At 42.5% G+C, this 24,242-nt stretch overlaps 1 protein-coding gene across 4 annotated transcripts in view; it reads left to right on the top strand.

Moving 5' to 3' along the window:
- The first annotated feature begins 9 nt into the window (after window positions 1-9).
- Window positions 10-24,242, top strand: part of vps13c (vacuolar protein sorting 13 homolog C) — a 60,388-nt gene continuing 36,155 nt past the window's right edge. Inside the window, exons 1-34 of one of the 4 annotated variants that reach the window (XM_060071490.1) lie at window positions 10-277; window positions 1,662-1,705; window positions 2,151-2,193; window positions 4,091-4,186; window positions 5,278-5,379; window positions 7,045-7,107; window positions 7,508-7,573; window positions 7,946-8,055; window positions 8,222-8,281; window positions 8,668-8,727; window positions 9,761-9,841; window positions 10,716-10,773; window positions 11,305-11,432; window positions 11,996-12,102; window positions 12,652-12,826; window positions 13,123-13,185; window positions 13,705-13,843; window positions 14,109-14,209; window positions 14,334-14,476; window positions 14,838-15,030; window positions 15,762-15,876; window positions 16,179-16,315; window positions 16,498-16,630; window positions 16,845-16,962; window positions 17,354-17,486; window positions 17,760-17,832; window positions 18,126-18,226; window positions 18,328-18,481; window positions 18,756-18,835; window positions 19,160-19,219; window positions 22,081-22,231; window positions 22,592-22,708; window positions 22,832-22,935; window positions 23,204-23,371. In XM_060071490.1, the coding sequence (XP_059927473.1) occupies window positions 178-277; window positions 1,662-1,705; window positions 2,151-2,193; window positions 4,091-4,186; window positions 5,278-5,379; window positions 7,045-7,107; window positions 7,508-7,573; window positions 7,946-8,055; window positions 8,222-8,281; window positions 8,668-8,727; window positions 9,761-9,841; window positions 10,716-10,773; window positions 11,305-11,432; window positions 11,996-12,102; window positions 12,652-12,826; window positions 13,123-13,185; window positions 13,705-13,843; window positions 14,109-14,209; window positions 14,334-14,476; window positions 14,838-15,030; window positions 15,762-15,876; window positions 16,179-16,315; window positions 16,498-16,630; window positions 16,845-16,962; window positions 17,354-17,486; window positions 17,760-17,832; window positions 18,126-18,226; window positions 18,328-18,481; window positions 18,756-18,835; window positions 19,160-19,219; window positions 22,081-22,231; window positions 22,592-22,708; window positions 22,832-22,935; window positions 23,204-23,371 (3,576 nt within the window). In that variant the 5' untranslated portion in view covers window positions 10-177. Of the gene's footprint in view, window positions 278-1,661; window positions 1,706-2,150; window positions 2,194-4,090; window positions 4,187-5,277; window positions 5,380-7,044; window positions 7,108-7,507; window positions 7,574-7,945; window positions 8,056-8,221; window positions 8,282-8,667; window positions 8,728-9,760; window positions 9,842-10,715; window positions 10,774-11,304; window positions 11,433-11,995; window positions 12,103-12,651; window positions 12,827-13,122; window positions 13,186-13,704; window positions 13,844-13,962; window positions 14,210-14,333; window positions 14,477-14,837; window positions 15,031-15,761; window positions 15,877-16,178; window positions 16,316-16,497; window positions 16,631-16,844; window positions 16,963-17,353; window positions 17,487-17,759; window positions 17,833-18,125; window positions 18,227-18,327; window positions 18,482-18,755; window positions 18,836-19,159; window positions 19,220-22,080; window positions 22,232-22,591; window positions 22,709-22,831; window positions 22,936-23,203; window positions 23,372-23,771; window positions 23,808-24,242 lie in introns of those variants that run through there. The other 3 variants (XM_060071489.1, XM_060071487.1, XM_060071488.1) reach the window with 3 other exon arrangements.

Below are 24,242 nucleotides of genomic sequence, written 5' to 3'. Positions count from 1 at the left end.
GTGCAACGGCAGACCGTGCTAATCGAACACACAACAATCGAGCCCAGAGCTAATCGTTCAGAGTTTCAGTATCCCTGTTATCTGTCAACGGAAAACATTGAGATTAACGCGAAGACATCGTTTCGCTGACCGTGGCGCATACCCTTTTCGAAGGGTAGTGTATCGTCACACACGACCATGGTTTTTGAAACCCTGGTCAGTGATCTGTTGAACAGGTTCATTGGCGATTATGTGGAGAACCTGGACAAGTCGCAACTCAAGATAGGCATTTGGGGAGGTGAGTCAAGCAGCCACAGTAGGGAACGAAACTACGACTAAGTAGCTATAGCTGGTGGTGTCAACAGTGTCCGCAAACTCAATTCTGCTGGATCATGTATTAATGCAACTCGAATCTATTCATCTACACAATCCTAAATATGTTGCAAAGCAGGTCGACCGCCCATCGTATGTCGTGGGAATGTCATGAAGACATGCTGGGAGAGAGTGCGTTACTAACTAACTCCTGCGTGACGTGCAGGGACAATGAGTTATGTCTTATGCTAGGTATTTTTTTTAGATTGTCAGCAACACATTAAGGAAGCAACCAAACCATTTGTCATTAAAAACTAAAATAGATATGGCTTGCTGTCATTCTGAGGGGCGCTATGTGGGCTAGCTGCTAGTAAACAGAACCAATGACATGAGCTTTGTCTCTGCTGTCAAGATAAGGAAAGCGTGGAGTCACTGCTTTCGTTAACCCAGTCCTTCCGCTGTATGAACTGAATATATAATCTGGGTAATTACAAAGATCCACTTAGCTCTAAAGTAATTTCAATTTAGGAATAGCAATATTCATAGTATCCCTATAAAAGTAAGTATAGTGCAAGCTTGATATAGGTCAGATCCAACCTGTTTAGGTCTTAAATGTCTAAAATGTTGTCAAATGTCAATGCTGAAACTACATATTTGGCGGCGTGTGCGTTGAGGGGTTAATCAGTCCACAGCCTACCAAACAACCCAAAGCCTAGCCTGAGGCCACTCAATTAAATGGGGACTTGCCCCTGCTGCGGCAGCAGGAGATAATTACTTATCTTTACTGATTTCTGGTTAAATAGTATAGCCTACATGTGTTCTTACAAAAAAACTATTTGAACTCTCTCAACAGAAGGTAACCCCTCAAAAAGGTTTATCATACAGTATTTAGTACATTTATGAACCATGGTTCCTTAAAAAACAATAACCACTATATTTTCTAGCCCCACATATAGCAGGCTTAAGAAGCATTGCCTAAACACTATACATGCTATCGAGATTCAGATTATCATTATCATGTGAGATTTATTTGTATAGATAGTTGGATACCATTCTTTTTGGTTAATGCATACATTCTATTGACATCAATTCTGTTCGGTCTGCATCTTAGATTACAGCGTCTTAGAATGCTGAATACGATTTGGGCAATTCCAGCCTGTACAGGGCTATATTTTACCGCAATGCCAAGGTAACACAAACATAATTGTCCCTGTCATGGAAGGGGATTAGAGGGATTTCACTTTGCTATGCTACTTGTCCAGCTAGGCTGACCTTTTAAGTAAGAAGCGGAAAAAAACGATGCTCTGATACCTTATCTCTGAGTGAACCTGTTACTTCAATCCTCACTACATTGTTATTATCTTTTGCAGGAAATGTCGTTCTTGAAAATCTCAGAGTTAAGGAAAATGCTTTGGTAAGTACTTAGCCTGTTGCATTATAAAACTATTCTAAATCAGCTTGTCATTGTGCCGCAAAACCTCATGAAAACACCTCCCAGATTGGAAATTAATGACCACCATCTATTCCCAATAATGACTTTTGAAGACACATTACAAATGGGGTGATCTTGTATTGTTGATGATCTTTTGATCGCTGCCATCATAGACCAGCCATGTGGACCAAGACTCTTAAACTTTCCACAAACCTTCAACAAACGATGTGACTCAGCACACAATAGCCCACGAGACTAGAGTAAACCTCTGGTTTTTAGGTCATATATATATATATATATGACCTAATATATATATATATTAGTATATATATATATATATATATATATATATATATATATATATATATATATATATATACTGTCGTACACTATCCTTGTAGATAATAGTCTTTTTTATTTCTTACAGAGTGAATTTGATGTGCCCTTCAGAATAAGAGCTGGCCAAGTCGGTAAGTGCAAAACAGAGCGTATATAATTACATAAATATCATGTTTGTGGCAATTTGCTTATGTTTTGCACAACCATATCCATGCATTGTCTTACATGTATTTGTTCAGCTTCCCAAGAGCGGCTGGTAGGGATGAGTTCCTAAACCCTAACAATGTGAACGGATGACTAAACTGACCCTAGTAATAAGGTTGTTAATTGTACGACCAAGGGTCAATCAATCATACAGTAGATGAGGCTCTATCTACAATGCACTGTTGTGCAGTTTTGAAGGAATTGCCCACCTGATTCTGAAATGGCTGTGCTCACTGAATTGCTTGACACTGAAAACGAAAAGTCCACTTTACACGTAGTTACTGACTAACATATCTAGTGCTCTTGCTTCTGAACGCTGATGTCCCATTACTGAGATCTGAATTGAGTTTGGTTCAGGGTGACCTTGATGATAACTTTCATATTGGATTGCGCCATGAGAGTAAATAGTGTATCAGTAAAGGTTTTGTTTATTGACTAATCCAACTCTTACCGGTGAGTGTAAATAAGATTCACACACATATGTCGAGATAACCAGAACCTGGCCTTCAATGATTCAGGTTAATCAAACTCTAGACAATATAAAATATTGTATAGCAAATAATAAATCATTTAGGAAATACCCTTTTTTGTCAAACATGTGACCGGCTTTCGTCACGTTTTGTGAGTTCCTGGTTGATGAGTCATCTAGTTGCCTTCAAAGCCCACACTGCACTGTATTAATTGAAGTGAAGTTGGTTCCTAAAAAACTGACATCTTTAGAAAGCCTTTAGTTGGCTTGTATATAGTTAGTAAAAAAAAAAATATATATTCTTTGTGGTCCTCAAACATGTTCTAAAGTACGGTATTTGAGAATCCCCCCAAAGGCTTTTTATGAACTATGGTTAAATTTTTTTCTGAAGTAATTCAAGATGCACACAACTCTTCTATGGTCTATTATAGGCTTTATTAACCAGGCCAAAATAATTTATTCTCACTGCTAAATTATTGATGGGGAAGTGAGGTTCAATACAAGGTTATCTGGATGTACCGGTTCTCAAATTGTGATTCCACATCTCTTTATTTTGGCAGAGCATGATACTAATTCTACATGCGTTAGAGTTTACAGCTCCTGTGTCTCTACAAACTGGCTTATTATGCACTTTTTTATGCCGGGACTTTTAATGACAAGTAAAATATTGCCAAGCGGGAATTCCATCACAGATTCAATCATTCGGCTCTACTAACTAACAAAGAGGTCAACAACAACAACTTCTCTTGTTTAAACTGATATTTTATGTTTTGCATGGAAACCAAAGCAGTGGTTGCCTAGTGACATGAGCAAGGTTTTGCTGAACGTTTGTTCAACAAGGCCCATAAGTGTGACATCAGTACGTGGGGGGGGGTTCTGCGTGCTGTATCTGGCTCTTAAGAGGTATTTTGTCTGTTGACATTGACTTGCTCATAGAGAATGACCTGTTCACGCCCCCCCCCTCCCCCTCTGTTTCATAGGTCTCACTGCACTCTAGCATGGCTCATGGTTGGTACGTCAGCTAAGCCAAGGTTTCAAGTTGCCTTGGCTTGCACACGTTAATGAAAAGTAAACGCAAGGTGTAATAAATATCTGTTTACCTGCAGGTTGTAAACGTAGCAACAAGGCCTGGTTATATCGAATGAGTCTAGACCAGGAAGCAGTTGTGGAGAACTGTAAGGCAGTTTAAAATGTTGTGAAGTGTATACAAAATTAAGGATTATAATATATCGGTCTACATCTAACAGTTTGTTTCTTTCCCACTTTCCCACTCACGTGGCCATGTTAAATCCATAAAATATCAAAATATATGTAACGTACTTTGAATTAATAAAACTATGATGTATTTATTTCAGGGAAGCTAACCTTAAAGATCCCATGGAAGAACCTGTATAACGATGCAGTGGTAGCCACTCTCGACGGTCTGTATCTTCTAGTGGTTCCAGGAACAAGTAAGTGAAGTTTGACGACCTACTTTCCTCTGAAAACACTAGCGACTACATATTTCCCAAAACAGGTTTTTTGGCATAAAAAAATATAGTGTAACGCAAAATAAGGTAATGATCCAGTCAGCCGTTCAGTGTCAGGCCGAGAGAGAGAGCGAGCCGACGGGAAAGGCTCCTTTTAACTCCCGTCCAATCAACCCAATCATTGACCTTTTCCCTTTCAACTGCTTCCTGGAAGTGGTGTTTAACGTTACACCTTGGTCAACCTCTATTTAGTCCCTATTTAGGGATAGTTTCTGCCCTTTGGCTTGGAATAAGACTAGTATTGAGATGGCCCCTCAGTAGCAGGCTATGACACCTGTGTCTAGATTGATTCAACAGTTCACCATGACTATATTGGTTGCCTAGCAGCCAAGCCGTAAAGGTCTGTTCTCAGCTCTCATTCATAGATGTGAATAATGCAGCTTGCTCAGGGAATTGACAGCTAAAAATAGACGCATTTTCTGCATTTAACTGCATTACGATCATCACATGTATGTTGAAAACACAAACAAAAACAATAGCCATATGCTTGTATATATTTGCATTTGAAAGCAGGTACAAACATAGACAGTTAAACAGACTTATGTTGACAATTGTAGTGTTGATTGTTGAGGTATTTAAGTTACACTTAAGTTACTTAAGTGTGTCTTGTGGCCATCTGTGTTTTGCAGAGCATCAATATGCTACAATAAAAAATGAAATATGGTAACAAATGGTAGTTGTGGAACAAATTATTGAAAATATATTTATCTTTAATAACTGCAGTCTTTCTAGCATTGATTGTTACCTGCATAGTTAAACACGATGAATACGTTTTATAGTTAACACGTACCTTTCCACATTCAGCACTTTCATTTTTTTTTCAATTGATTCATAGACAATATATGCATCATTATTATATTAAGCCTACAAATACCTGTAAAATACTCATTGAAATACACCTTACCCTTCAAAGTCTATTTAACTACCCTTTTCTATTCCTCATGTTTAACTCTTTAAAAAGTCCCCCAATTCTTTTACTCTATATTCATGTTTGTCCAAATCTTTATTTACAGCCATCAAGTATGACGCGGACAAAGAGGAGCGCTACACACAGGAGGCCAAGCAGAGGGAGCTGCAGCGCATCGAGGACGCCCTGCAGATGGCCGCGCGTAGGGGTAAGGCCGGTCGGATCAGTCACCACCCCCTCCCACAGGTTCCAGTCGGCTCCCCTCCATCCATTCCACACCTGAAACCATACTGCACCGAAACCTCCAGAAAAAGAAAAAAAAGCTTTTGTTGACAGGAATCCTCGAACCCTGTTTTTTTTTTGTGTCCCCCTTTTAATTGTTTGTGTCATGTGCGTGTTTCAAGTTAACGCCTGAGGCACTGGTGTTAGGTTTTGCTTTAGTCAAATAACAGCATATCCGTTGTCCTTTTCATTAATGCCCCTTCTGCATTCCCGCTTCTGCTTTTACTTTACTTCATCTAAATCACGTTCACTAATCATCGGTTTTGATTCAGTGTGAGCCTGAATGTCTGCCTTTTGTGATTGAAAGTTTAGGCTCTCGGCAGGATGACGGTTGGAACATGGTTTTATTTAGTTATGGTCATAAGTTACACAGAAATAGTCTTTAAACAATAAAGGCAACCATAAGTAGTGGACTTGGGTGGGAATTATTTGAAAAAAATTATTGCTTTTCTTTAAGGAAATGATTAGGTTGACCTTGATTCATGGTGGATATATGTATTGGGAGCAAATTTATCTTTGAAGAATAAGTCGGTTGAAACTCACTGGAGTAATAAGCTATACACCCACACTCACATTATTCATCCCTTCACTGTCTTTTGCAAGTTCATAAGGTCAATGCACTGCATGATGCCTCATTTTGGATGATTCATTTTCCACTGGCTATAATTGATATCTGTTTCATAACGGCGCTCTGGAAATTAGAAGGGCTCTGTGCCATCTCAATATTTAAACTGGTGACTGAGGCCAGCAGCAGTCAGGGGTACGGTGACGACAGCATAGTCTTGAGCGGACGTCCAAAGCAAACATGCCTGGCTCGGAAGAAATTGATAACCAAACCGCTGTAAACCCACCGTCTCTCATCCAAGCTGTCCGTCACTCATCTCTTTAGCCATTCAGTCATGAAACCATAAATTCAGTCTTTCAGGCCCTCAGTCATTCAAAGATCCATCACTAACGGGCCGCCTGTGTAGAACAGGCTACAGGCTACAGCCACTTTGGCATTATCTGCCTCCGTCCCCATGGTGAACAACCAGGGAAGCTTAGTCAATTAGCAGCAGACATTTAGCGAAACATGAGTCACGCCTCAGGGAAAGGGCGTTTCCAGATCTCAGCTCTGTGTGAACCACCTCTGGTCAACAGCGTAGCGCGATGAATAGAAGCCCCATGCATACAGGGCCATCAGGATCGATTACATACAAGAGGAGTAATGAATGTCATGGAACATGAACTCCAGGCTGTGCATTTTGGCATTTGGCATTCACATCATCATGTTCAATTCACATTTCATTGTCAAAATGCTCAATTGGTTAAAAGTAGAAGTATGAAATATGTGGATATGGACTGAGAGAAAGTGGTTACAACTAGATCTTTTTATATCGCCAGTGACCTAAATTTAAATGTGAACTATCCAGATGTGTGCTTGCGTGCTTGCGTGCGTGACTGTGCACGTGTGTGCGTGACGTGTGCATGGTGCACGTGTGTGTGTGTGTGTGTGCGTGTGTGCGTGTAATGGGCCAGATGGACAGCTTCATGTGTGGATTTAATGGTGTCTGATGTTTACCTTGTGCTGACGTTGGCGTGCTGCTCACAGCCTCACAGACAGGAGACTTCCTCCTCGATCTGGAGAGCGTTGTTTACAAGGAGCAGGCGAACGGTAGGTCCTGTCTGTTCTCAACTGTTCACCGGCAGGTCATTTAACTGTAGTGCGTTTCGGACACAAAATCCTATAAAATATCCCTATAAAACATATTGGACCCTACACACACAACCTATACAATAAATAATCTTCCTCCTGCTTGGTTATGTGGTTGATATCTTCTCTTCAGCAATGTTCTAAGGGTAACTACACCGGTGTGCACGAGGGGTAGTATATGGATACTCAATTAGTTTGGGGTTCTTTGTTGTGGAACACGTTTGTCTCAAAGCATTCATACATTTCCGAGTGTAGGAGCCCTTTGCACGTCGCTGCATGCTCTTGGGTTTTCTGCTGGGTTCCTGCTGCTGGGCTTACCTGTCCCTTTTGTCTATCCCTAACGCTGCGCTAGTCGGTAAAGGACACAAAAAGCCTGAAAAGCCTAAAAAAGGTTTCAGGAAGTTGAAACGCCATGAGAACAAAAAAGGTAGGTTCTGGTAACAGCCAATGTTTTGGCTGTAAATGAAACTTTGAGTTGTTTCATTGGATTGCGTTGTGATTTCATTTCTGATTTTATCCCCGGGTTAAAATTTCCTTCTTTCAAAACATTGAGTAAAAAGAGGCATATCATCTTCGATATGTTTTGAATACTTTGAATAGAGAGAGCATAGATATGAGTCAATACTACATATATTATAGTTATCTTTACTTTTGAACGACAGATAGAGATAAAGATATCACGCCTTCACCTGAGCAACCAGGCACATCAAACACCTTCAACCTTATCTCAATATTTCTCCATCTTTAAATAAATATGATAAATATTGAAATGGGAAATCTTGTGTTACAATGATTCCAGAAAAGCCCCAAGATGAGAAAAAGGACACACTCGTGGAGAAACTGGCCGCCCAAGTCATTAAGAACATCCAAGTGAAGTTAACCAGCGTCCACATCAGATATGAAGATGATGTAAGACATAATCAGCATGCCTTCATTCCCAGTCGATTGGCTCATCTCCAAGATGGCAGCCTTTTGGTGTTCAATGTTTGTTAACTTTCAGTTGAATGTCTGCTTTGGATGTTATCATTAAAGTCATGTTCTGTTGAAGACGGGTTCTGTGTGGGTTCTCTTACAGCTGTCGGACCCCGAGTGCCCCCTCTCCATGGGAGTAACGATGGCAGAGCTCAGCCTACAGGTGGGTAAAACACACACACACACACACACACACACACACACACACACACACACACACACACACACACACACACACACACACACACACACAAACGCAGACACACACACATACACACAGATCAAAACGCAGACACACACACATACACACAGATCAAAACACACACACACACACACACACACACACACACACACACACACACACACACACACAAAGACACACGCACACAAATACAGATCAACACAAACACACACACAGATCAACACACACACACACACACACACACACAGATCAACACACACACACACAGATCAATACACACACATACCTTGACCTTTAGAAGCCTTCTTTCATTCAGTAATTTAACCACTGTCTATTTCTGTTGGCAGACAGCAGATGAAAACTGGAAGACATGTATACTGAACGAGGCAGCCAAGATAATCTACAAGGTAGGCCTTCAAGTTCTGAATCATGAAATCATCTCCTTTATGCAGCATCTGTATGTACAACAAATCCAGTCACGTTGATTTTAAATTTATTAAAAGCAGTTGTTGCCTGGCAGCCAAATCATTGATATGGAGACTGGTAGGAACCAAGCTTATGTTGTTTTGACTAAGGTTGGTAGTGTGTTGAATGGTCAGAAAAGGTTTCCTTGTTTTGACTGGGGGGACCAAGGTAAAAGATTAACTATGATAAAAGTGGTTTCAATATTATGTTTATCTTTTATTATTATTATTTTATTTTTTATAAATTAATCAGGTGGAGGTATGAATCTCTGTCTCATGTCAGGCATTTACCTATCCAGCCTTTTAAGATCTCTCAGTGTAAACAATAATGTGCAATAGTTAGCATTAGAAATACTACATGCAAATATATGGACAAAAGGTGTATGGTAAGGTCTAAGGTAGTTATGTCTATATACAATGATAGATAGATAGAACTATTTATATATATATTTATATGATTAGATGTATATAAAATCTTTTAAATTGATTTTTTTTATCAAGTAGTGTGCGCACACGGTTGCACTAGAGACAGATATCCTATATGTGTGTAAAAAGTATTCAGCATTATATAACCTGTAACCTTGAGTCACATGACTCAATCACATGCGTCCCATCCTGCAGCCCTTCATTAAACATGAAAGCGCTTTAGTCCTCTTACTGGAATCATGTGAATTTAAATGAACCACTAGCTTTGGCACTCAATTTTTATTTTTATGATAAGGACATTAGCTCAGTCTGGGTTTGGATGTCTCCCATGTTTTTAATCTCACTGAATAAATAAAGAAATATATATATATATATATATACACGCTGTACCATAGAACTTTAAACTCGTCACACCAGATAATCAATAGTCAATGCTTACAGCTTTAATGCATGAGTATGGTGCAGTTGTTTTCTGCAATTGTCTGTCAATTTGCCAGACCAGGCCGGCCATGCCTTATTCCAATGGTTTGCCGCTCTTCTCCCCTCTCAGCTGGGTCGCCTGGACTGCCTTTGTGCCTACTGGAACGTGAACAGCCCCATCTTCTACAGAGAGTCCTGGGAAGTGATTTTGGTATGGCCTGATTACCTTCCTAATGTTTTCCACACGTCCCTCTTGTGTTAATGTGTTTGTGACTAGGAACGCATGACACGTTATAAGTGTTGTTGATATTGAGATCAGTATGGGGAATGGGTTAGGAATGGGATCAGTGATCAGTAGATAATTCATGCTCCCCAGCACGTCCACTGCTAGGAGTGGGGTTAACTTCAGGTGATTCAGGCCTGAATGGTTTATTTTTGGCCTAAGAGGTGTTCTGTATCAAGGCTCGTCCCAGGGGTCCATCTGGCATTTTTGTGATGGCAAACTGACTACCTGACTCTGTGGCCTTGTTTCATAGATAGCTCCTTCTGTTTTGCATGATTTCAGCTGCTCCTTGCACTCCCTTTCCCTCATGTACACATGTATTGGTTGAGTCACACCGTTGTTGTTATTTTTTTACTGCTGTTGGCTGTCATGTGATCCGACCACACAAGCTGTTCCATCGCTCTTGTTTTTGTGTATCGTTTAAAAAGCAAGGCTATGGTTAAAAATAAATGTTTCTGTCACATGCTGTGTTTTTCTCACACGAAGAGCTTGTTTATAGACCCCTTTTGTCAGTAAACCTCGTGATTGCATCATAGCGTAGGTAGCGGTAAAAAAACAAGGCCACAACTGGAGGCAAAAACTAACAGTAGGCTTCACCAAGTATCCAGCTGATGTCACCTTTCTGTTTGGTTGAGCCAGGAGTTTTCTTTTGTCTGTTGTGGGTATGGATATGTGACTTCACGTATTCAAGTATAGCCACTTAATAACAGCCAAACAGGGAGTGACGTGCCACTGCTAGTTGGTCGTGAATGTTATCGCCGCTGACATGCTGTTTTTTTTTTTGGATTTGGTCCTTTTCCAGGAAAAGCTCAAAGCAGGCATCAGCACCAAGAACGAGGAGCTCATGGACCACCAATACTGTAAGGTCCTCATCCAGCTCAGTATTAGCCACATTAGCATTTGAAAGGAAGAGGAAGCCTTTTGAATGGGTCTTGAAGCCGCGGCCCATTTGATCCGGCACCGCCCCGGGCCGGGCCGGGGTCGTGTCACACTCAGCCCTCAGAGGGGATGTTTTCATGCAGATCCTCACCCTTCATGTTCCCAGAACTATTATCTTCCCCTGATCTTAACGCCTACGCACACAGCCGGCCTTGTTGAAGCAACCCAAACACCCTGACCCTACTTACACACACACATACACAATACAAGCACACACACGTCTACACAAGAGAAGGAATATAATGTGTGTGTGTGTGTGTGTGTGTGTGTGTGTGTGTGTGTGTGTGTGTGTGTGTGTGTGTGTGTGTGTGTGTGTGTGTGTGTGTGTGTGTGTGTGTGTGTGTGTGTGTGGTTATGTTCTTGAAAATAATAATAAGAAAAAGGAATTGTATTTTGATGTTATGTATGATTCAATATAATTGATGAAGTCTACTGTTTGGTTCTGGCTGCAGTTTTCAAGCCGGTCTTTGCCTCGGCTAAGATGTGCATCAACCCTACTGCTGAGCTGGAACTGAAGACCCCTAAAGCTAACCTATATCTGGAGGTCCAGGATATCGCCATAGAAATCACCAAACCACAGGTACCCAGCCACAAACATGCCCTTAGAAGCAGACTACCCTGTAGTAGAACTCACTACTAATTACTCACAAGCTCCTATTCGCTTATTCCAATACACATATAAATGTTATGAATGGTGAAAATATAAGGGCAGTGCCTGATGTCTGCATAAGGTCTCCTACCTCAGGCAATACGGCCTCAGGCCAAAGGTGGAAGAGTATATCAGATCTTGGTTGTTCAACACTGCATCGTGTCTCATTGAAAAAGGCCTCAGCCTTTGTTTGCTATTTAAGAGGTTTTGTTTGATTAGACTTAATCTAAGTCCATATACAGACAGCAGCTGGTTAGCCTGTTGAAGAAGCTTTTAAAAAAAAAAAAATGGAGGGACTCATTGTCTAATCTTTAATAATTTTTGTAATGAAATGTCGGCACCACATTCATATGGAAAGATGTTCAGGTAGACAAAGATACAATAATCTTCATCAGTTACAATCAAACAAGTCCCATTCTAATATCATAAACGACACAATGTAATAACTGATCGAAGAAGATGAGCTAATTGTGATCCGACTTCTCCATCCACAGTACGTGACGATGGTGGATCTACTTCAGTCCGTCGACTGTATGGTTAAGAATGGGCCCTACCGCAAGTTCAGACCTGAGGTCCCAGTACACACCAACACCAGCATCTGGTCAGTTCATCAGATACTTTATGAATGCTATAGTGTTGTTGTCCTGCCAGAACTATCGTATAGCGAGAGAGAGAGGGCTATGCCGCTCCAGTTGACTGCAACGTGAGAGGAAAAAGACTGCAGTACCTGGCTTTGAGCACCTGAGGCAGAGTGGCTGAGCAGAGTAGCATCATACTATATGAGATTAAGCTATATTAGACAAGAGGAGAGTAGATTCAACTTTATTGTGTTTGCAGTAAAGAGTACAACTACAGAGACAATGGAATGTAGTTTTGCATCCATCCTAAAGTGCTAAAAATGTAGTACGGTGTACATATGTATAGTGGAATATATAATAAATATGAAATATGCAGCATGAACAGAGTAAGTAAAGGAATGCTAATAGTAGATGTTACATATGCACTTCACCTTCGCTATAACGCAGTCATTGGGGCAACACTGAGTCAACACTGAGCAATGAAAAAAATAATAATCCATAAATCCAACATATCCTTAACAAAATCCAACGTGTGTGTGTCTGTGTGTGTGTGCACGCTGTCTCTCTCACAGGTGGGGCTATGCATTCAAAAGCATCCTGGAGGTCCACGTCCGTCGGTTCAACAGGATGTGGTCTTGGTCCAACATCAGGCAGCACAGGGAGAACCTGAAGGCCTACAAGGCAGCCTGGAAGGCCAGGCTGCTGACCCAGGGGAAGCTCAGTGTGGACACGGACAAACAGGTCCAGGTACGCCTCACCTGGGCCTGCTGTGGGCCTTGGTTGTTGTAGTGTGTTGTTGTATATAGGGGTGTGACGTTTCACAAAACTTAAAGTTCTGCTTGATGAAACCGTATTGGGGTCATCCTTTTTGATAGGGTAGGGTTTTAACGCATCAACTGAATAAATGTCGGAGAGATTTTATGGAAATGTATCAAACAATGGAGGGGGTGAGGCACGTCAGCCCACCGTGCTGCAACCCAAAAAGGCTCCACACATCTTTTGTTTTACTGAACATGTGTGTCGTTTGAATGTACCTCTCTCAGGACCTGGAGAAACTACTGGACGTCTTCAACATAACGTTAGCCCGACAACAGGCCAAGATGGAGGTACGGTGACGTCTAAGGTTTCTTTATAGCTTGTTTGGAACGGTCAAGTTTAAAACATATCATGTATAGGATTTGTCTGTGTGTCAAGAACCCATGTTAACTGTTGACGTTGTTTATGTCGAGATGCCATCATTTCTGTTAGACTCACCCCCTCTCTTGGTGAAGGCGGGTTCCCAAATTGGGCATTTGGCAAGCAATTGATCGCTGAATGGACACATGCATACAGTAGTTTGGCACAGCTATATTTTGCTGTTATTGCAAAATATTTTCTTTTCATAATGCCACATTTATTTGTTTAACGCCACTTTTATTTCAAAATGTGTTCATTTTCTCGGGATTCAAATATAAAAGTATTATTGTTTCAAATGTACTTCCTTAATGTTTGAGTCGTGTGTTTTGTTTTAGAATTCCTTTTCATTGTGTTTCCCAACCTAATCCCTCTCTTATATGCATTATACTATCGCTGTTATTTCCCGTCATAATTGATTCTGGCAACGTCCCCTCACGTCGCCCCGCCAGGTGATCCGCTCGGGCCAGAAGGTGGTGGCTAAGAAGACGGCGGCCGCCCAGAAGCAGGGTGGAGGGGGCTTCTTCGGCGGCTTCTTCAGCCGGAAGCCCAAAAAGGAAGAGCAGGAGGAGTCCATAGAGCCAGCAGAGAGTGAGCCTCGCAGACGCCTCTCCTCTTGAACCTGCACCCCTGCTGAAGTCTTCTCACACCCCCATTACGTGCATTCACACCAAAAGCGAAGGCGCGGCGAGAATACCTACAAAGTCAATGCAAAGACCCAAATAGATGGGAATTTTCTGGCGGCCAATCAATATGTTGATCCCATGCATCATACTACGCGTGGGACCGGCTGTCATGGCATCATGGATCCAATGTCGTAGTGCTAATAGCTTGTTTCTACTGCTCTGACCCTCAGGTTCAGGGTTGGATGAGCTAATGACCACCGAGGAGAAGGAGAAGCTCTACACTGCCATCGGTTACAGTGGAAGTAGTCACAACCTGGCCATACCCAAGCAGGTAAACCCCAAACTCTAAACCAGTCTGCCATCATGAACCACTATCCAACCACACGTCTCTCTCTATCATCTGGTCTCTTATTGTTCTTTTTTGTTAATTCATTGTCCACTCATTTGCGGTGCAGTATGTGGCGGTTGTAGCCAACTTCAAGCTATCCAAGACCTCCATCACTGTGAGAGAGTTGCCCAACGTCCCGGAGATCCTGAAGATCCAGATGATTGACCTGAGCACCAAGATCTCCCAGAGACCCGGAGCCCAGGCCATCAAGTGAGTCATCACCCCGGCCCATAAAGAACACGCCAATACCTAAAACCCTTTTTAAACGACTAAAACAGGGGTTTAGTTGCCCGTCCCCGGGCGGCAGTAGCTCAGGAGGTAGAGCGGGTTAGCTGGTAACCGCAAGGTTGCTGGTTTAATCCCCGGCGTGTCGAGGTGTCCCTGAGCAAGGCAGCTCACCCTCACTGCTCTCGACGAGTTGGCTGTCGCCTTGCGTGGCTGACACCGCCGTCGGAGTGCCAACGTGTGCAGTAAACGGTGAACGTCAGGCGATATTGTAAAGCGCTTTGGATAAAAGCGCTATAGTCCTTTAACGGTTGACAACTCCCCCCCCCCCTCCTCCCCGTCCCAGGGTGGAGGCCGCCCTGGCGCGCTGGCTGGTGACCGGCCTGAAGCAGCAGGGGGCGGTGCCCTCGCTGATCGCCTCGGTGGACGAGGCGGCGTCCTCGCTGCTCAGCGTGCGCTTCGAGCTGAGCCCGGAGGAGAGTGCCGCCGATCAGCTGCTCCACGTCAGCTCCCAGCCCGTGGAGATCATCTACGACGCGGTACAGAGAGGGTTGGGGTTGGGACGGACGGACGGACAGGGGTCGGTATCGTGGTTGGAAGAGCATAATTATAACAAGAATAATTGATAGGATTTACAAAGCACTTTTTTTGGAGGTCACTCAAAGAGACTTTGCATCATAGAGAATACATATAGAAAAGAAAAACAAGAAAACAAAGTAGAGAAAAATTCTAACTAAGGTTTGGAATAGAGCCAGGTGCAGTATGAGGGCGGCTGAGAGGACAGAGCATGTGGGAATCATCCAGATACATATTTGATGGCTGCTTCTGCTCAATGGTATTGTGATGCATTCAACACACCCGCATGCATAGCTGCAGTGTTGTGGTCTAGTGCCTGCACCCAGTGTTATTCTGTGCTACTCCTTGGCCAGCCCCTGCTATTTGAGTCTGGACACACCAGTAGGGCCGGATAGTTCAGTAACTCAACTAAAGCATTCTGAGCCCTATTGTCTGCACCCATCTGTAGGCATCCTTGAGTTAGATACCTCCTCCTCAATGACATGTATCTAAAATTCAATGTATCTTTTGGGTAAAAGTCTCCAAAATTGCTAAATTACAATACTAATTAGCATCAGTAAATAGTAGGACGTTTTGCAACACGTGTGATGGGCCCAAGGGTTTGAAAGGTTAACCAGCCAACTGGGATACTTTGAATCAAGAAAGAATGTGTTAGTATTAATTCGTACTTGTTCTGGGTCTGCTTCCCCTGCAGCTGACCGTAACCAGCATAATGGAGTTCTTCAAGACGGGGAAGGGAGTGGACCTGGAGGTGTTGACCTCTGCCACACTCTCAAAGCTGGAGGAGATTAAGGAGAAGACCGCCACAGGTGAAGATTCTTCAAGGGCCAAGTGGTCATTTTAGGATGGAAAGGATGGCTTTCTTACCACGGTTTCTGAATTATTTAATCTGGGACGTGCAATAAACGTAGATGTTGTTTAAACATTACATGCAATTTCTACATTGAACAATTTGTATTTCTCATAACATTTTTAATTTATCCATTATCCTTATGACTCATTCTTCATTTATTTTCGATTAGTGAAGTATATCTATTTGTTCTGCGAATTCGTTGGGGTTATAAATAATCCCTCTATTTACCGTTGACTGCTATTGCCTTGTCTCCCACAGGTTTATCTCACATCATCGAGACCAGGACGGTACTCGACCTGAGGATCGACCTAAAGCCCTCCTATCTGTTGCTCCCAAAGTCTGGCTTCTACCACTCCCAGACAGACGTCATCATCGTAGACTTTGGTAGCCTACAGGTCAGCACATCCCAACACTGTTTTTCAAATTTTTTCCAATTTCATCGTGTGTATTTGTTTTAGGTTTTCTACAGCAGACATTGGAAGTTTGCTTATACCTAGCGGTGCTTTTTCGTGTAATGATTTGTTGTTGTTGTTGTTGTTGTTGTTGTTGTTGTTGTTGTTGTTGTTCCGGTCATCAGCTGAACAGTGTGGACCAGGGCAGACAACAGGCCTCCTCTGCCAGCTTCTCGTCCCTGGAGGAGATCATGGACCGGGCCTATGAGAGGTACTCCCTGGAGCTACGCAGCGTCCAGATCCTCTACAGCAAGTCAGGTACGCACGCACACGCACACACACTGCCCCATTTCAGTCATTTTACACAACAATGTGTACTGTGTACATTTGCTCCCCGCTTTGACCCAACTTTAAGTAAATGCTGTGTGTGTGTGTGTGTGTGTGTGTGTGTGTGTGTGTGTGTGTGTGTGTGTGTGTGTGTGTGTGTGTGTGTGTGTGTGTGTGTGTGTGTGTGTGTGTGCATGAATGGCAGGGGACGCCTGGAAGACGGCACGGCTACAGGGCTCCTCTGCGCAGCACATCCTCCAGCCTATGGACTTCACCGTGCAGCTGGCCAAGTGCATGGTGGAGAAGGACGCCCGCATGGCCAGGTGAGCACCAAGCTCAAAGGGAATTTAGTCTTTCTTTTGTTTCATTAAAGGTGACATATTATGCCACCAGGTGTGAGTGTGAATACGGTGCTCATCTATCCGTCACACATCTAGGCGGACACGCCCACTTGTGATGTCAGAAGAGGATTTTTAAAACGACTTCTAACGGCTAATCACACTCACACCTGGTGGTATAATATGTCAACTCTAAAAAAGACGGCATGCATCCCACTGAAATATGTCAGAGTGGGAGCAGTTATGGAACATAACTGCATAAGTAATGCCTGCAGAGAATTATTTGTGTGCTGAAAAGCTTTTGATAATTGGGATACACACAGCATGTAGACCGCAGTCTGTAATGAGACTGGTGTCATGTTCTGCCGCTCCCCAGGTTCAAAATGTCGGGAGAACTACCTTTAATCCACGTGAAGATTTCCGACCAGAAGATCCGAGGGGTGTACGAGTTGGTCAACAGCATCCCTCTTCCCAACATGGGCTCGACCCCGTCCACCCCCACCCAAAAGGTATGGTGGACCCCAAACGCATTAACACAAAATTCAGTTATCAAAATAAAGCTATACAGGTAGAATATGGGGAGATATGTGTCATCTTCATTGTCTCTTTTGCCACCTTGCTAACATGTCTGTCCCCAAACCTGTAATGCGCTGACCTCACCACGTACTCAGCGAGGCTGCCCTTGTCTGCATGTGTGGTGTCATAGTTAGAACACGTCGCTTTGTGTAACAGTCTTAAGTAGCTGTGTTTTACAAGTGTCCTCTGCTGGTCGTCTGTTGTAGATCCCCACCCTGGCGGGGGCCAGACCCGGCGTTCTCAGCCTGCATCCAGCCTTCATGGATACCATGGAAACAGGTTGGTCTGATGGGCTACAGCACACTGGTCTGTTTCTATGGAGACTCCAAGGTGGTTGTCGTTGACGACCACCATTTGGTGTATTTTGCAGCAAAGTGACTAAATGCGACATGCTTGGCCCACGCAAAAGAGACAAATTTGAAATTTGTACATTTTGTAGCTCACTGAAAGCTGTCATGACTGTCAATCAAACGCCATCAAGAGGACGGTCATTTGTAACGTTGTGGTTCAGATTGCAAGCCGTACATCGTAGGTTTGCAGACACTGTGATGATCATTCTGCTGGTTGTGTAGATTCTGATGAAGACGCCAGTGGGCGATTGATGGATGAAGACCCCAAAAAATCTGCTGTAGAGGAGCTTACTGACGTGCAATTCAAGTTTGAAGTCAAAAAGGTGTGTAGCTTTTATCTAAGTAAATTTCCCATTCGTAAAAAAAATGCAGTGTTATCAATACATTTTATCGTTGCATTGTGTGTGTGCGCGTGTTTGTGTAGGTCCTGCTGGAGCTAACCAGGCAGGCAGCCCAGGAAAACACAGTTTTAGTCCTCAGTGCAACCGAGTTAGGAGCTGAAGGCAAGCTGAGGTCGTTTGACTTCACTGTGACCTCGTACCTGCGCAAAGTAGGCCTGGACTTCTTTGAGATTAGGGGTAAGAAGCCCTACACATACACACACAACACGTTTCATGTAATTCCCTTCCACTGTCGTCTTTTCACCTTCTGTCAAATCGACTGTGATTCTTTGTATTGTCTGGTAGTGTTGTAGCTATCGTAATGTAAGTACTCATGTGAAATGGTTGTTGTTGTTGTAGTGTTGCTAGGACTGCCTCTATCGCTACATAATTAAATAATTACATTAATAAATAGATAATTTAGTAAATAGTTTATTTTTAGACATGTATAAGTGTTTCTTTCTACTACCAGATCAGAGGAACCAGCCTCTCCATCTAATCAGTTCCTCAGACAAACAGGGCACTGACCTGCTGAAAGTGGACTTCATCAAGGTAGGTCGGCTGCACTGTGAGTAGTAGACTCATTAGAATTGGAGTAGAAAGTAGAAATATAGAAGATTGATTTGAACACATCTTGTGTGTCAAAGCGAGATAGCTTAAGTGTGATGGATAGCAACCATGTTGATTGTGTGTTTGTGTCATTCACAAAAGAGGGCCACGATATTAGTTAAACACTAATCCATGTCAATTGATCTCTTTGTGTATACACAGAAGGGTGGACTATTAAGAAGCCTAATCCTATTATTATCCTATTATTATCTTGTGTGTGTGTGTGTGTGTGTGTGTTTGTGTGTGTGTGCTTGTGCGTTTTCCCAGGCTGATTCTAATGGGCCAAGCTTCCAATCTGCCTATGACAACACTGAGCAGACACTGAAGGTGAGTGATGCACCAGCTCATTTGTTGTTATGTTTGAGGCGTAACCGTGGATACAGAAGGCCTTCGAGGCCGACAGGGATAGATGATACCCATCATCAACACCTCCTCACTGGGACATCTTTTACATACAGGGTAGCCGCGGGGTCTTAAAAGTCTAAAAAATTTCTTAGATTTCATGTTCCTAAATTAAGGCCTTAAAAAGTCTTAAATTGCGTTACCCAAGTCTTAATTTTTTAAAGATGGTCTTAAATTTCCTACTAGGATATGTTTTCGTAGTCAACCGGACTGTAACACAAGGGGAAAATAGGGGGCGTTTTGCATAACGTCAGAGAACGTCTCATTTATTGGAGCATGCGCGAACAATACTTTGGGTTTTCGCGCCGGCAATCTCAACAAACATAATCAGTCGAGAGGAGACGCCACATCATGGGGAAGCAGGGCTCTCAAGTCTCACGCATTCGGCGTGAGACACGCAATTCGACCCATGCACACGCTCACACGCCACACTTCGTATTTCTCACGCAGAGAAATTACCAGGATAGCGCCCACCAACTTGCGCCACTATTTAACAGTGGAACAGGTAGGAATCAAATGGGTTCCCCTTACGAAGGGTGACCAGACGTACTCTTTTGCCCAGACATGCCCTCTTTTTGAGACACTTTTTGAGACAATAAAAATAAATGTGTCCGGGCGGAATTTCAAAATCGTCCGGCTCATACATGTTCACATTGAATTTGCGTTGCGTTCCTCTGGGTCGGTCACAAACTACTTAAGCTACGCCCTCCCCACCTCAGTTATGTTCGCTTTGCATTGCTGGAAGTGAGTAGGGGGAGTGGTTAAGTAGAGCCTTCAGATTGGACGGTTTGACTTTAGAGTTACAGTCATGTTTTGTATTTTTTTTTTTTTTGCCATTATTGTTTTATAGGGACAAACATTAACAAATTTCTCCTACAGGGGATTAATAAAGTTCTATCTATTGAACAGAAAGAAACACTTGGTAATACTTTACACACTTTAGCACATCATTGGCCTACTGAATGCCACAGATATATTTTAAGCATTGGACTGAATGCCACATAAATATATAATTATGTTTTTGCACGTTTGCAACGTTTAAAAGTTCAGGGAAAAGTATAGCCTCTACTGGTGTTGCTTAGGCCAATATCCTTTTGAGGCAGTGTTGTTTCCGAATATTAGTGTTAAGGGCCAATAATGCTTACTATCATACATTAGTCACCATGTCTGTGGACGGGTTAGGGTTAGGGTTCGGGCTGGCTCCATACATTACGAAGGAGTTAGTAAAAGAGGTCAACGAGGCAAGTGGTGGATTCATTGAAATGGTTGAGGAAATTTGAATGCTGAGAAACTACAGCAATTTGAAAAGAGTTTGTTTGTTTATATTTTATATTGTGTGTTGAAAGTTTGATATTTAAACCAAAAATACAGCTACACTTTCACACCATCACTTTGTGTATTGTTTTTTTTAATCTTTTATCATTTCTGGGTACATGTTCTTAAGAGACATCAGGCCTCTAGACTTTGAGTTAGGCCCTCAGTTTGGCTCTTTGATTGGTGAGTGCACACTTATCCTTTGGCACATTCATTAATGTATTGACATGAATGTTTCATATGTTCCAAAAAAACATGAATAACATATGCACGACCGCGTTTTACGACTGCTTAATGGGTGCGATGTAGGTCTTAATTTTCATTGAAGTGGTCTTAAAAAAGTCTAAAAAAAGTCTTCAATTTAGGTTGATCAAACCTGGGGAAACCCTGTACATAAGAACAGAGAATATTTATTGGTGTATTTTTAAACTATTTTTATACAAATTGCCATTCTCTCCATTCCAGTATTCTATAACCTTATTTCTCTTTTAACAAATGTGGCCGGAAGACTTGATTTTAAAACAAGCTGGTCATTTAAATTGCAGGTTAATGTGTGGGCAACTGCATATTTACTGTGGGTTAGCCATCATATGTTATGTCAATGTTTTTAGGGACAATAGGGTAAAATCCAATAGCAATAACGGCAGAATAACATTTCCTTTTTAATACAGAGCTCAATACAATCGATGGCCCTCGTCCGACCTGATAGTATGTGCGGGTGCATACCAAGTGTGGTTCTCTCATAAACATCCACCACGCCTGAAAAAGCTGATTAGACTGTGCCCTTTGGTGGACAAAGGAGTTTGTTTTATCTTGATTCAAAACAGAATCTCGGTATTTGTCTTGTGTAAACAAGAAGCACTTTCAAGTTTACCTCAAGTTTTGCATAGTCTGGAGACAGATCAGACAATCGCTTGGCTCCAAACAAAACTCTCAGTCAGCAAATTCCAGCGAGCGACATAGTTGATGACAAAACTGGCCCACATATTACGCATGCAGCACATGCAGTGTTTTACTTGCTGAGTACATGGAGGGTATTAACTACTGAGTAGCAATGGTTTTTTGAACATTCTGAGTACATGCAATGAATTTCCTACTGAGTGATGAAAAAGTGGGTCAATTGAACTTGATCACACTGGTAGCATTTACCAAGCTACTCCAGAGAACCTATGGTGTCGATTATTTGAAGATTCACATTGAAGGCACAGACGTCAAAGGCTTTAGGCCTGATATTGACAGAACCAACGGCAGGGTAGTAACCCACGTGTAGACTGGTTTGGATTTGTAATTTAATTAGCAATAGACTATAATAACTGCGTGAATAACGAATGGATCGGATGGCATATCTGCAGAAAATCTTCTTGGCTCTAGTGGTAATACAAATGCTAACTAACAAGGCGCCTTTCAATTGGAGAAAGGAAGGAAGCTGCCTCTAGGTGTGTGACTTTCTCCATCTTTCTCGTGATCCCCAGGTGGAGTTCTCCTCGCTGGATTTCCTGCTGCACACCAAAGCCCTGCTGTCCACCATCAACTACCTGAGCAGCGCTTTGCCCTCGGAGCTCATCGCCTCCAGGGACACAGACACCAGGAGACAGGTGGAAAGGGCCGGGCCGGGCAAGACGGGTGAGCCGAACAAAATACAAATAATGAAAAGCCATTAAAATATCCTTTCCTTCTGGACATTTAATGCAGGGATTCAGCGAAGACACGTTTTAGTCTGGCTTCAACCTCACGTGTGTCTGTGTGTGTCTGTCTGTCTGTCTGTCTGTCTGGCTGTCTGGCTGTCTGGCTGGCTGGCTGGCTGGCTGGCTGGCTGGCTGGCTGTCTGGCTGTCTGGCTGTCTGGCTGTCTGTGATCCATAAGACACTAAATGGCAATGAACAAACTATTTTGTAGTATTGGATTAAGATAAACCAAAAACATGTTATTAGACAACAAATACCTATCGTATGTTTATAATGTGTGCCCGTAATGGTTTGTCAGTGTCAAAAGGCTCCAAGGATGGTGGTGTGTTTAACCTCAAGCTGTTTGCCATGCTGGGATGCTTCCATGTGGAAGTGTATGATGACCAACGTAGTATCGCTGACATCAGAGTTCAAGGTAGGGTGTCCTTTTCTCTATTTGCATTTAAATCATCATATTGTGATCCTATTTATAACCTGGAGCATGCATGACTCCATGGCCATAAGTTTCATCATCTCTTTATTGTGGTCTGTTGCTTAGGCATCGACGTGTCAGTCCTGGTCCAGGCCAAGGAAACACAGGTGTCTGCACGACTCCGAGACATTGTGGTCATGGACGTTGACCCAAAAACGATTCATAAAAAGGTACATTGAACTAAAAAAAAGAATGCTTGCAAATTTCCCTAAGTCATGGTTTCGTTCCGGAATGAGTTTCATCATTTGCTGTTCAAATAGGCATACATGTGTATACATAGAAACGCATGTTCTTAGTTCAGAGAGAGACCTGTCCTTTATTTGGGAAAGCCGAGTCTGCAACAGTAGAAGTAGCTGTAGTGAAAGGTTGCAGTACAGTTCACTATTCATCCCACTATTCATGTTGATTATGACTGGATGCCGACTAATCTGGTTGCAGGCGGTGTCCATCATGGGCGAGGAGGTGTTCAGCTTCAAGCTGTCCCTATACCCCAGTGCCACCGAGGGAGAGGGCTACTCGGACACCTCCAAGGTGGACGGGAAGGTCACCCTCAGACTGGGCTGCATCCAGATTGTCTACCTGCACAAGTTCCTCGTCTCCCTGCTGGTGAGAACACAAACCTCCGTCGGTCTTGGTCCCTTTTTTCGCCTTGGGTTTTATTTCTCGTCTTTGGTGCCACGATGCAGCCACTATGTGTATCATTTGTTTTTATTTTATTATCTAAAGGTTGTATCCGTGTCATTGATATTGCTTTAAAACCGTGTTCGTTTTTGGAATTTTGATAGGCACACACTTCACTATGGTTCAAATAGTTGCCGACATATCTTGCTTGGGAAACAAAGGTGCCGTGCATAGTTGAAGATTTACCGCTTTTTGTAAAAAACATATAAAAAAACGATAATATGCACACGCTTGTGTGCATACTGATTCCTTGTCTTCTATGTTATGTGTTGTCTTCTATTTATTTTATTTTTTTGTGTGCTTAACTGTCTCTTGTTCTTTCCAGACATTTCTTAGCTTTCAGTGTCCTTCTGGGGATGAGGTACAACCACTGGCATGCAGCACTGAACTGCATTATAAAATATTAACAGAAAACAAGAACGTCTTGCTTGGCAGCCTCACTCACAGAAGCCCTGCTGCTTGTATCATAAAGGTTTTATAGAGTTATCACCTATAGTTATTAACTTTATATAGTGTATCATAACTGGAAAAGGGGAATCCAAATAGGAGGAATACTCTTGTCGGTAACAAAGCAGTGTGGTTATATCCTGGACAATGTTTAATCTTTATTAAGCCACACCTTCTCTGACAACATAAGGTGGCATTTAACCCAGTAGTCTCTTGACTTGGTAAACACACAGGTGCTAGAATGGCAAACTTAATATAAAGTCCATGCAAGATGCATGTTACTACAACACTGCACATCTCCCCAGTGCTTCTCAATGTCTCGACAATCTGTAGGGCACCACAAGTTATG

The sequence above is a fragment of the Gadus macrocephalus genome, chromosome 14 (genome assembly GCF_031168955.1).
Source record: "Gadus macrocephalus chromosome 14, ASM3116895v1".
In the NCBI taxonomy this organism is placed as follows: Eukaryota; Metazoa; Chordata; class Actinopteri; order Gadiformes; family Gadidae; genus Gadus; species Gadus macrocephalus.
This window is presented reverse-complemented; position numbering and strand designations above follow the sequence as displayed.